Source organism: Nerophis lumbriciformis, linkage group LG37 (assembly GCF_033978685.3).
Source record: "Nerophis lumbriciformis linkage group LG37, RoL_Nlum_v2.1, whole genome shotgun sequence".
Classification (NCBI taxonomy): Eukaryota; Metazoa; Chordata; class Actinopteri; order Syngnathiformes; family Syngnathidae; genus Nerophis; species Nerophis lumbriciformis.
This window is the reverse complement of record NC_084584.2, coordinates 19,355,001-19,368,385: the sequence shown is the minus strand read 5'-3', so window position 1 is coordinate 19,368,385 and position 13,385 is coordinate 19,355,001. Positions and strand designations below refer to the sequence as shown.

Below are 13,385 nucleotides of genomic sequence, written 5' to 3'. Positions count from 1 at the left end.
ATGAATGGGATGCTATTAAAGAATCTGAGCTGTAAATGGTTCTTATCCACATTAAAAAAATATAATAATTTGCCTTTGTTACCGTTATGTCTTTTCCGTATACAGTAATATCTTGTTTATCACTGTTAATTTGTTACAGGTCTGACCATGGTCAATGAATTTCCGCAAAATATGAATTAATATTTATACATTTTCATAGTTCAAGCATAAGAAAATGTTTACAATCTTTTAAATACATGTTTTAACATTATGCAGCCCCTATTAACATAATAACACTCAGTTACCTTTACACTTGCCATTATAGCAGGGGTCCAAACTTTTTCCCCTAAGGGCAACATACTTAAAAATTCTAAAAACATTTTATTATATATGTATATTTAAAGGTAAAACTTTGTGTTAGCTTTGCGTTATAGGTGACAAAGTGTATTATCGTTAGTTATTTTAGTATGAAAATTTCAGTTCTTCATCACATCTTTTTTCCTACATTTTTATTGGTTTCATTTAATTTTGATAATATTCTGCGGGGCAACAAAAATGGAACTGCAGATACACCTGCATTATAGTAATGCTGGCTGAGGCTGAGCAAATCAGTAGCCACGATACTGAACAGCACTCTGATTGGTTTGGTGTCATCCAGTGGCCAATACCAATGTAGTATTAATATTTGTAGTTTATGTAGATAATTTATGCTTGAAAATACTCTGGGACCAAAAATTTAGAATATGTTTAAAAAAAAAAAATTAATATCCCAAAAAATCGCCAATGTGGTGAAGCCGCAATATTTGAAGCGCTGCGCGGCGAGGTGTACTTCTGTAATATTTATATTTTTAGTTCATTTTGCCATATTTACACTTGAAAATGCTTAATTTAGGCCAAAAATACATTTAACATGCTTATGAAATTATTTAAATTAAATGTGTGATAGAGTACATCTACAAACTTTGAAGTGTGATGTGGCACGGGATGACTGTACTACTTTCTTCTGATTGGTTGAAATGGTCTTATGGATCAAGGCCAGATTGCCACCTGTTGTTCTGCATTGACAGCCCAGGAATGCATTTTCATGTGGACCAATTACAAACCCCATTTCCATATGAGTTGGGAAATTGTGTTAGATGTAAATATAAACGGAATACAATGATTTGCAAATCATTTTCAACCCATATTCATTTGCATATGCTACAAAGACAACATATTTGATGTTCAAACTGATAAACATTTTTTTTTTGCAAATAATCATTAACTTTAGAATTTGATGCCAGCAACACGTGACAAAGAAGTTGGGAAAGGTGGCAATAAATACTGATAAAGTTGAGGAATGCTCATCAAACACTTATTTGGAACATCCCACAGGTGTGCAGGCTAATTGGGAACAGGTGGGTGCCATGATTGGGTATAAAAACAGCTTCCCAAAAAATGCTCAGTCTTTCACAAGAAAGGATGGGGCGAGGTACACCCCTTTGTCCACAACTGCGATAGCAAATAGTCAAACAGTTTAAGAACAACGTTTCTCAAAGTGCAATTGAAGAAATTTAGGGATTTCAACATCTACGGTCCATAATATCATCAAAAGGTTCAGAGAATCTGGAGAAATCACTCCACGTAAGCGGCATGGCCGGAAACCAACATTGAATGACCGTGACTTTCGATCCCTCAGACGGCACTGTATCAAAAACCGACATCAATCTCTAAAGGATATCACCACATGGGCTCAGGAACACTTCAGAAAACCACTGTCATTAAATACAGTTCGTCGCTACATCTGTAAGTGCAAGTTAAAGCTCTACTATGCAAAGCGAAAGCCATTTATCAACAACATCCAGAAACGCCGCCGGCTTCTCTGCGCCCGAGATCATCTAAGATGGACTCATGCAAAGTGGAAAAGTGTTCTGTGGTCTGACGAGTCCACATTTCAAATTGTTTTTGGAAATATTCGACATCGTGTCATCCGGACCAAAGGGGAAGCGAACCATCCAGACTGTTATCGACGCAAAGTTCAAAAGCCAGCATCTGTGATGGTATGGGGGTGCATTAGTGCCCAAGGCATGGGTAACTTACACATCTGTGAAGGCACCATTAATGCTGAAAGGTACATACAGGTTTTGGAACAACATGTGCTGCCATCTAAGCGCAGTCTTTTTGATGGACGCCCCTGCTTATTTCAGCAAGACAATGCCAAGCCACATTCAGCACGTGTTACAACAGCGTGGCTTCGTAAAAAAAGAGTGCAGGTACTTTCCTGGCCCGCCTGCAGTCCAGACCTGTCTCCCATCGAAAATGTGTGGCGCGTAAAATGTGAGGCGCGTAAAATACGTCAGCGGAGACCCCAGACTGTTGAACGACTGAAGCTCGACATAAAACAAGAATGGGAAAGAATTCCACTTTCAAAGCTTCAACAATTAGTTTCCTCAGTTCCCAATCGTTTATTGAATGTTGTTAAAAGAAAAGGTGATGTAACACAGTGGTGAACATGCCCTTTCCCAACTACTTTGGCACATAATGCAGCCGTGAAATTCTAAGTTAATTAATATTTGCAAAAAAAAAAAGTTTATAAGTTTGAACATCAAATATCTTGTCTTTGTAGTGCATTCCAATTGAATACGGGTTGAAAAGGATTTGCAAATCATTGTATTCCGTTTATATTTACATCTAACCCAATTTCCCAACTCATATGGAAACGGGGTTTGTAGAAAATAATTAAACATAGGCCTAAATAGTGCTTAATACAGTTAATCAATTCTATGCTCAGATTTGTCCAACATCCCATTCAGCTGTCCAAGATGAACCTCCGAACACGATGCCCCTTCCGCTGTCACCATGGACCAACTCCCATTGTTTCACCCAGGATCAAACACCGCAAGAACAGCGTGACAATGTGTGAATGACAGTCCAGACATTGCAATATCCATGCCCAGTAGACAGGGATGGAAAGGAGGGGCTTCCTAAACAGCCAATCACCTCATTCGCACAAATAATCAATACATCAGACAGGGTAAATAAATAAATGCGGATAATTGACAAACAGAAAGTGATGGCTACATGTGAAAGCCGGTTGCTGCAATTATTCCATCATGCTATGCAATGAGGGCTAATCAAAAAGATGCCAGGACAAAATCAGTCAAAAGCAAAAAAAAAAAAAAGCAGAAGCAAAGATTAGTGATTTGAGTAAAATTGTGAGCCCAAAAATACAAGCAAGCTTTGTTGGTGATGTCACTGGATTAGGGTTACAGTATATATCATGTCACTCGGCTAGACACTTGGAAAGAACATAGAAAAGGAGGGCTGAGCCATGCTCGATGTGGACACACCTGCTTCAGGTGCTGCAACCATTGCAGCTTCAACTAGGCCTACAGGAAGGAAAGCACAGGAGTTGAACATGCTCTTGTTTTTGTCATGAAAAGAAGAGATGGTAGAAAAGTGACAATGCTGCTGTACGGTCGGTTATCAAAGGATGGAGAAGCAAACAGAGTGAAAGCAGAGTGTTTCTTAAATAGCACTGACCCAAAAATGCTAAAGACTCACCTTTATAATGATAGTACAGGATACCTTGTTTGATAAAAAGACAGGTTATAGTGCAAAATTAACTGCTTCTATGTTCCAACCTGTGAATTTAGGTTTTGTTGCCCAAATACAGGTAGAAAGTTACATCAAATGTACTTACAAATGACAGTTTATTGGTCTCTGTTGCAATTATTATAAAACATAAAATTTAAACAATTGAAATAACGGTACAAAATGAGGATATACAAATATGAGGTTTGAATAGCTTTTTATCCAAATCGTGTCAATTTTGATTATAAGGGCATAATTCACACATAAAACTTATATACAGCAATGTTTCTTAACCATAGGGCCATGAGCACCCTCTAAAAAATATCTGTTTCTCAACTGTGGTCCGTATGGGCCGCTGTGGTACTTAGTTGTAATACACGTTTTCACCACTTGTGGCAGTAATGACAGTATCAAACAAACAGAAGACGTCTGGGGCTTGAAAGGGAACTGCACTTCTTTTCAGGAATTTTGTCGTTCTATCGTTCACAATCATTATGAGAGACAATAAGACAAAGGGTTTTTGTTTTTTTCGCTTTCTAACATAAAATTTGTCTTGTTCTAGGTGGCTAGCAATTCAGCTAATGGGAGCAATTAACTCTTCCTCTAAATCACTTTAAAAATCCAATCAAAAACCGTCAACCATACTTTATTTATGTTCCGTAACCTGTATAATAATTAAGCTGTAGCGATATTCTTATTGTAAAAGCGAACACTGAGGAACTCTTTTTCTATCGTAGTAACACATCGACGTGCTTCGGTAATAGCCGTAAAAGCTACGGCAAAAAATAAGCTAGCTTTTACAACAACACGAAACGAGTTTGAGTTTGTTATGCACAACACTTCAATACGACACTAATTTGTACTGAAAAATCATATTACAGTATCTGTAAAGTATTAGCCCACGTTTCATGTTTTGTTTGTACACAGCTGAGCTAGCCAGCCAGCGTATGTACTGTAGTTGCACTAACACGCATGACGTGCTGCGTGCATCAGGATCGATATTAAAGTGACTCACTCGATGGACAGTTGTTTGTCTGGTCCGGCACGCTGGGGATGTTTCCTGTTGATTTTGGGTAAGCAATCCATTTATGTCAAAATAGCTTGTCTCCAAGTTCCACATTTATGGCATCAAAATTGCTTTCATCCCCCTCTCCTGGCTTTCGGCTCTTCCAATGTCTCACTTTTCCTATGTGCTCGCTTCTATTAGCAGCAGTATATTTAGCTTTAAAAGTTTAAGGTTGTAAATCCTCATTTGTTCAAAAATAGTCATCTTTGTTGTCTGTTACCAAGTCTGCCATGATTAGAAAACACACTAGTGTTTGATCCGTGCGCTGCTATGGAAACAGAAATCAATACATGGAATAAATCAGTCCAAAAATTATTAAAATGATCAAAATACAGTAAATATTGAACATATAAAATATTGTTACAAACGTGTCCTTTACTACATTATATATACACTTGCAGTGTGTATATGAAGCATTGCTGGAGGGTTTTAAGTTGTTTTAGAGGGCTTTGTAGGCAACGGTGACTCCCATTAGCCGCATCTTTCAAGAGTTTTTCATCTTTGTAATAAAAAAAAAATAAAAAGACGTGTTCTTGTCTCTCATAATGATTGTGAATGAAAAAAAAAGAAAAAAAAAAGTGCATTTTCTCTTTAAGTCATAGAGAAGTTTCTTAAACGCAAAAATTATGACTAAAGTGATGAAACTGTATTTTCATTTGCACTTTTTTTTTTTTTTGACAGTTTAGTTAAAGGAAGATTTTCATTATTAATTTTGTTTATTTGTCTTAGCAAGACAAAATTGTATGTAAATGCACGTATTGGCAGTCATTTATGAGTCCCTTCTTATGCAGTATATTTGGCTAGTACTTATTTTTTTAACCCGCCAAACTAAGCCTAAGGTTTATGTGTTAGTTTTATATCATTTGACAAGGTTGCAAACTGTAAGTAGGTTAGATGTAATTGGTAAATACAATTAAAATGAAGAATAAGATTAATAATTCAGAGTTAACATTTGAGTGGGCCCAGGTCCCCTTTGTAGTGAAAAAGTTGGGCCCTGAAGTCAAAAAGGTTAAGAACCCCTGATATAGAGTATACTGTTTCTTAAAGGAATTCTGGGATACGTACAAAGCTCACGGGGTCCTGCGTCCTCTCTCATGGCGTCTTGTTGCCGGGACGTCAGCTCCCGCTCCTCCTGCATTTGAAGCTTCTCCTGCTCCAACTCCTGCAGACGACTGCCCGTAACCTACATTTAAAAAAAAGAAAGAAGAAGTGGTTAGTTTAGGGTTGCAATGTCGGCAAACTACAACCATAATGATAAACACTTCTACCTGTAGCTCTTGCTCCAGGCTCAGCTGAAGCGCTTCCTTCTGACGAAACTGCTCCTCCAAGGTGGCTCGTTCACCAGTGTAGCCGTCAATCACATCTGCGCATGGACAACAGTGGCCTAGTGGTTAGAGTGTCTGCCCTGAGATCGGTAGGTTGTGAGTTCAAACCGAGTCATACCAAAGACTATAGAAATGGGACCCAGTACCTCCCTGCTTGACACTCAGCATCAAGGGTTGGAATTGGGGATTAAATCACCAAAATAATTCCCGGACACGGCCACCGCTGCTGCTCACTGCTCCCCTCACCTCCCAGGGGGTGATCAAGGGGATGGGTCAAATGCAGAGGACAAATTTCAACACACCTAGTGTGTGTGTGACAATCATTGGTACTTTAACTTTAACTTAAAAATGCGGAAATACATACTTTAAATATCAAAACTCAGCCATGGACCGTTTCGGTTGTTTTTGTAACGCTTGTGCATGAGTGGTGTTGTGACACACATCAGCCAAAAAGCTCAAACAATATGACCGTAGCAAGCACAAACACATTCCTACTGTATAATTGAACACAAATGAGAATGTCTGACCCATTTTGCTTGATGAGTAGAACAGGACTGAAATGCAAACACAATGAAATGCTTCATAACTGCACAGGTCAGCAAGCATTATGCTCCAGGATGGCATTTGGGTCATAGATACAGGAATACTAGGTGTAAGACCAGGAGACTAGATTGAAATGCTAAAATGTCAATAGTTGCATTCTGTGTGGTTACCAGCGAGACAGAAGGTAAACGTCGCTGACTGAGCAGGAACCAACACGATGTAGTTTGCCTAAGGAGGGTTCTCTCCAGGATACACAATTGTCCAAACACATTAATCATGTGATATTCTTGATTTTCAGCCATCAAAACATTTAGGTCCATAAACCATTGTATTATTTAAATGTAAATGTACTTGCAACAGTATGACATAACAATTGCATGAACTGAATGCTCCATGCAAGCGTTTGCCACTGCGTATGGGCTGCAGCTGACATTATTTTAGCAATAGAGTAATCTATCGATTAGTCTGTTCGAATAAAACACACTTAACTACCTCAATTCATATTTTAGGGAAAAAAGTTCATAACCTTTTTTTCTCATAAATGCACGATTAACATTGAAATTGTACTCTTAACAGTAATAAAACAATTTTAAAAAGACAGTTAGCTGTTCACCACCACACAAACCACGGCACCCACACACCACCGCTCTAATTCCGTGCGGAAACTATGTCTGCTTATTTAAAGATCTGGACATTCCGTGGTCCAGATTTTATCAATTTTCAGTAACACTCAAACGATTATACGAAGCAAAAGAAAATACTTTTGTACATCAATGCTTTTTTCTAATCGATTTAATTGATTCATTGTTGCAGCCCTCCCCACATGTTGTTTTGTGGTCTATAGATACACATTTTAGCCAGCTATAACCTACATAGGATTGCACAAAAAACAAACATGAGATTTTTCAAGTCAAACAAAGATGAGAAAAGGAATGGTCTCACCCTTATTCAGCGTTCCCAAAAAGCCAGAAAGCTCCTTGTGGTTCTTTTTGATAAAGAGAGTGGGCTTGTTGCTGGTGTATGCATGCAACAGTTGTCCCCAGAGGACCAGCTGTCTCTGACAAGAGTGAGTTGTCAAGCTAGCTGCTACCCAGCACAAAATAGTTTCTTCCAGCTAAAAGCACAGGTGCTCTCTACTTTTCTTCACTCTCCTTTTTAGACAACTGATAGGATCACTCACTAACAACAACCCATATGACCGTTCTGGGTTTTGCTTTAACATTTAGATGTGGTTCCTTAAAAGTTTGGTTGGAAATAGGCTTGGATGGAGAGGTGATAAGGTACATGATGCACCAATCGGGTTCTTGGGTCAGCTTGTGTCTGATGCAACAGTGTTGCTATTAGTAAAGCTCACCCTCAGCTCGGTGTAGTTCCAAGGCCAACTGCTCGCGTGCCCGGGCCTCCTCGGACAGACGGTCCTGGAGCTCCTCCTGCTTCTGTAGAAGTTCGCTGATCTCCTGGTTGTGCCGGAAAGACTCCCGCATGAGCTCCGTCTGGGTAATGTGGGCATGCTCCAACTAAGGACATAAAAAAAATCCAAAGACGTAGATTAAGTTGGCTATTCGACCAGAATATTAAATGCTAGTAAAGCAATTGGCAGGATCACAATGGAGCTAAACAGAGCATCCAAATCAGTAGTAAAGTTAAAAAGTTAAAGTTAAAGTACCAATGATTGTCACACACACACTAGGTGTGGCGAAATTATTCTCTGCATTTGACCCATCACCCTTGATCACCCCCTGGGAGGTGAGGGGAGCAGTGGGCAGCAGCGGTGGCCGCCCCCGGGAATCATTTTGGTACTAAATGTCTGACTTAACACCTCACCACTGAGCATTATGTGTGTGATGACATATCATTTTGATGCAGTTCTTGTGCAGTTGTACCTGACTATTAGGTGACCTCAGTTAAAAAATGTCACAAGGAAACAATATCCTATTTTATTATATATTCGGGTAACACGTGTCATCATATCACTGCCATTCCACAATTACAGCTTTGCATTATCTCCGAGAGCAAAGGTCTTTTTGGGACATTATGCAAACCAGGAAGTGGTGAGGGTGCCTTGTTGAAGTCACACAAGCCTTCCAATACCTTACGTATGATGATATTTAATTAATCAAAGAAGCTGTAGGTTGGTAAAATATTCATCAGCACCTCTCATGCGATAGTTTCCAAAGGTGCATCAACTTACTGTGTAGGGAGGTGTGGGCAGAGAGATTCTGGAGATGACTTTAAGTAGGTGACCATTTGTCCTGTGATTGACATGAGAGATGTGCGTCTGGACCAAGACGGCATTCTTCTCGGTCAAGGTGCTGTAGACCGGAAAAGGTCGGGGAAGGGGGATCCGAGATTCCACTTCGTACACATCCTGGTCCTCCCCTTCCACCCACTTGGTGCTCTGCGTTTTAGAATTCCAAAAAGAGCGGTAGGAATCCATGGCGAAGGAGGCTTTTTGCTATGTTGGAGCGACTTGTCAGGAGTCATCAGAGAGAGTTTGTCACGATCAAACACCCTGCCGGGCAAGCGCCAATGAGAATGCTGTGAGAGAAAGCAGCAGTTGCGGTCTGCTACCGAGCAACGGTTCCTATGTGTTGGCACACAGAGGGGACACAGTCAGGTGAGATCCCAGTTGCACGTAATCATCTTGTTGAGGTAGAACCGGTCTCAGAGGGAAAGCGCCCAAACAGAGCTTGTCATACTCAGCAGCGGGGGTGCGTCCCGTTTAATTTCATCGGCTTAAACGGCATTCCAGAACACGACAGAGCTCCTCCAAAGCTTCCATTTCCTTTCCGTATCTTCTTCAGTGATCTGCAGCTTTCTGTGCTCCTAGTGACCTCCTTTCTTTAGTGGGAAAGCACATCATGCCTCTCACAGATCACATTCAACTTCTCCCTCCGGAGATTCCCAAACAAAGCTATATTGCCGTAGCAACAACAAGCCTCCGGGGCCCCCCACTTTTAATCATTCAGTCCAGGCGACGGCCAGCCGAGGGTGAAATGACAGCGACTGGTTCTTGAGTGGCTTTCCTTTTTAATTCTTCTCAGGGTTTGTTTTCACTCCCACTCCACACATGATCGTGGCAAGATAACTCACTAGAGCTGGATCACTCGTCAGGCAAGGTTTACTTACCCCTGTCACTCTGTTAACACTCACGCCACCTTCACGAGATAAAAAGATCAAGTCCAACATGTCCCAGGCCGTTTTTTCTCCCTGAAGTGGACTTTCATTTCCCGCACTGATCGCAGGCAGAAGTACTCTCCTCAGTAAAACCAAGAGGGAGGGAGGAAGGAAAGGAGGTGTGGCTTCAATTCAGAGATTCAGGTAGATTTGCAAATAGATCTACCCCCTCCCACACACACACGCACACGCACACGCACGCGCACACGCACACGCACACGCACTCGCCACTCCCTATTGCACTACCCTGCACACAAATAACCAGCAGACAACACACACACCCTACACAAAGTTGTAAAACCGGATTTCCTCCTTATACAGTCACAAGCACCACAAGAAACAATATTTAAAGAAAAAAAATCTAAAAACTCAGACATGCCACCGCTTGGTGTGACATAATGTCATACTTGAAAGACATGTAGGCAATTGTAAGTGACATAGCAAACACTTCACCGCCCTGGGCAAATATTTTACAGTGCAACTTTGCATCCCGACTGGTTTGTGGCATCCATCTCTGCCTAACAGGCAGAAAATGACAGTAGCAGCAAGAAAATCATTAAGAAAACCATTATAGACCCTTTGTTTACAAGTGAAAAATCATTAAAAATTCATTACTGAGCACTGAAATGTATTTGTGTTAGTGGGATGTAAATTCTTTACCAACTCAGGGTGAGCATGTGTAAAAAAAATAGGTCATGTAAATGTAATAAAAAATATTTAAACCTACATGCTGGTAATGATGTCAAAGGATGCTGAACAAAAGTGACGCCCAGGCTTGGACTATTTTTAGAATAGCAAGACAAAACCCATCTAAGCGTAAATAAGAATTTCAGCCACAGGGAGGATGCACCGTGCCCTCACTTACAGTAACACGCTCACTGGCCTAGTTAAAACTCGCACTGACTCAGAGGGACTAACACTGACAGTGGGCGCACGGCATGGGCTCCCTGTAGTGGGGAATGGAAGCGGACTTCCACCCAGCTGGACTATAATAGGCTGTTAGTGTGAGACAAAAGTGCCATGTACTGGTAAATACAGCTTGTATCTATGGGTGAACACTAGAAATGAAGCGACTATTAATGGGGGGCATTTTCCAGACACAAACAAGTCTGACTCATTGCCATTATGCATGCGAAAACCCAATAGAAGTGACTTTTTTATTATCAAACAAAAAATATACTCTAGTAGAAATAACCAAGAGCTGACTGCCAAAACAGTTGCTTTTGTTTCGTACCTGGTTGGTGGTGTCCGTGATGACCATCAACATCTTCTCTAAAGCCGTCTGGAGGCGACCGCTGATGCCCATTAGATGTTCCTCGTTCGCTAGCTGACCATCGTATTTACCCAGTAGAAGGAGGCCGTCGATCATCTGCTGGGACACCTCCATGCCTGCGTTTGTTTCAGCACCCAGGCAACTTGTTCCGGAGTGACCTAGTGTGACGGTGCAGAAATATGTCACACACGCCCTTATCCATCTTCAATGTCTTTTTTTTTGGCGACAGCATAACGGAATTACTGGCATTGAAATGTTGCTATCCAGCTGTATGTGTGGAGCTCAATTCGCTATTTGTTGCTATCACAACATGTTGCTGTTGTGTTGCGCAACACACGTTCATAAATGACCATGTGGTCAAAAAGAGCAACCTTTTATTTTCTTATTAACTCCAAATCATTATTAAGATTTAAGAAATAAACTGTAATCTACTTTTTTATAAGTGCTATTTTAAATTAGCGCCTCGTCTTTTTAGTGATTTAGGTAAAACGGATATAACATGCCTGCATCATCAGGTCTGGAGATAGGCTGTGCATCCTGTAGCCCATCAATGGAAGAAGCATCACACAGACTTTGCATGTGGAGACCCATGGTTTCCTCCGCTGCCGCTGTGGTCTTTAGGACGTCTGCCAACACCCGACTAAGCCTCTGGTTAGCCCTGCACAAGAGGATTCTGAAGGCAACATAGGGATTTATGTTAGTCCATACTCTAATATATTTGTTTCATTACAGTTTATCCTCATAAAAAATGTGTACGTCATCACCTTTCATTGTCCTTGTCGATGAACTTGACACCACCCTGCGATGCCCCGTGGTCTTCCTCTTGCACAACTTCTCCTTCATCGTCTTCTTTCTTCTTTCGCATCTGCACGGGTAAAAGGGAGAAAACAGAAAGCAGTCCCGTCATTACAGAGCTACAAACTTCATACCAGTGATAAGCAAGCAGCAGACAGCAGAGGGGCGCTATCACTGCTGCTGTTGTCTATACACAAATTCAAATCAGGCAACCCCGTAAACAAACTAGCCTTATATATGTCGACAAACGCACAGCCAGAAAGATACACTTGAACTCCCTGGTTGCAATGAGAAACACTAGTTTCTTTGTGCTACTATGGCAACAGGTGCACCTGGGATGCAGAGAATAAGATGTGCTATAGCACCATCTTATGGAGAGACGGCAGTAAGGCAAACAATTACACTGACAACAGCCATACACTGCATATTATTGACAGGTACCTTATTCATGATGAGAAGCCTTTTAAAATTATTTTTTAGGACAGTGTCAATTTCAGCTTTTGTATAAGATCTTGTTACCCTATACATCTGTACCTGACAAAGTGTCAGGAAGTGTACATTTGGAGCATCTCACAAAGAACCTCTTGTATTTATCACATAGCTGAGACATAATCATACAAGAAATGGTTCGTGAAGGCTCGCACGATCAGAAATGAGCTCTTCAGAGAGGTACTTGAAAGACAATTCGCCATGAGGAGATACAAATGATGAATGTATGCAGCATCCTCCTGATTCCTAAAATATGTAAAAAGCAGCGCAGAAATATGCCTCTGAACCATTTGATTATTTTACTGTACCACCAACCCATAAACACATAGCAACACCAAACTTCCTCACCACATTTGATTCAGCTTCCTGCAGCTTCGCCTGTAGCTTCTGGATCTCTGCGTTCCTCTCATCCAGCGTTCTTTGCAGGTGCTCTCTCTCCTCCTTCAACCAGGCACTCACGGAGGCAGAAGCTCCTTGAAACGTTGCCTTCTTATCACTCTCCCCTACGTCTTCTTCGTCCGATTGGGTCTGCATGGAGGCACTAGTCTGGCAGGCACACTTGTTGATTCTGGCCAGTTCCGTCTGCTGTGCAAACTCCACTGACATCTGAACTATGGCCTGTCAGGTAAGAGGAAACAATGTCAAAGATCTTTTACTCTGGAAGCAATGTTGTAGGTTGCACAAATTGTAGTTCAGAATTCCTTCCGCATCCATCTTCTAGAATGGTTGTCTTTAAAGGGGTCATTGGTGAGCTAGAGCCTATCCCAGCTGACATCAAAAAGAACACCAGTCAATCACAGGGTACATACTGACAACCATTCACAGTTACACCACAAGCAATTTAGAGTCCCAATTAACCTGTCGTGTGTATGTAAAAGGTAATGAAGTACACGGAAAAATCCAATGGGAGCACAGGGAGAGCATGCAACGATGCACCTGTCGCTATATATGTAGCAATACTGTCCACTAGGGATGTACCGACAAACATTTTTGGCCTCAGATTCGATTCGATACTTCGACAATAGATTGTAGAACTGAGAATGTTTTATTGCAAGTAACTAAAGTAAACACAATAATGTGTGCAATATGTATTATTTGTTGCAATTTTGGTTTTTTTTAGTTGTGCTTTACTTTTGTTGCTGTATGTAGAAACAGCTCCTCTGAA

General features: G+C 41.0%; 1 protein-coding gene across 6 annotated transcripts in view; it reads right to left on the bottom strand.

Moving 5' to 3' along the window:
- Positions 1-13,385, bottom strand: part of akap9 (A kinase (PRKA) anchor protein 9) — a 116,850-nt gene that overhangs the window by 33,705 nt on the left and 69,760 nt on the right. For all 6 annotated transcript variants that reach the window (XM_061931410.1, XM_061931407.1, XM_061931408.1 and 3 more), the window contains 8 exons: positions 12,569-12,838; positions 11,701-11,801; positions 11,440-11,609; positions 10,898-11,094; positions 7,841-8,003; positions 5,887-5,981; positions 5,684-5,801; positions 3,309-3,347 (listed from right to left, as the gene is read on the bottom strand). In XM_061931410.1, coding sequence (XP_061787394.1) covers positions 3,309-3,347; positions 5,684-5,801; positions 5,887-5,981; positions 7,841-8,003; positions 10,898-11,094; positions 11,440-11,609; positions 11,701-11,801; positions 12,569-12,838 — 1,153 coding nt within the window. The remainder of the gene's footprint in view (positions 1-3,308; positions 3,348-5,683; positions 5,802-5,886; positions 5,982-7,840; positions 8,004-10,897; positions 11,095-11,439; positions 11,610-11,700; positions 11,802-12,568; positions 12,839-13,385) is intronic.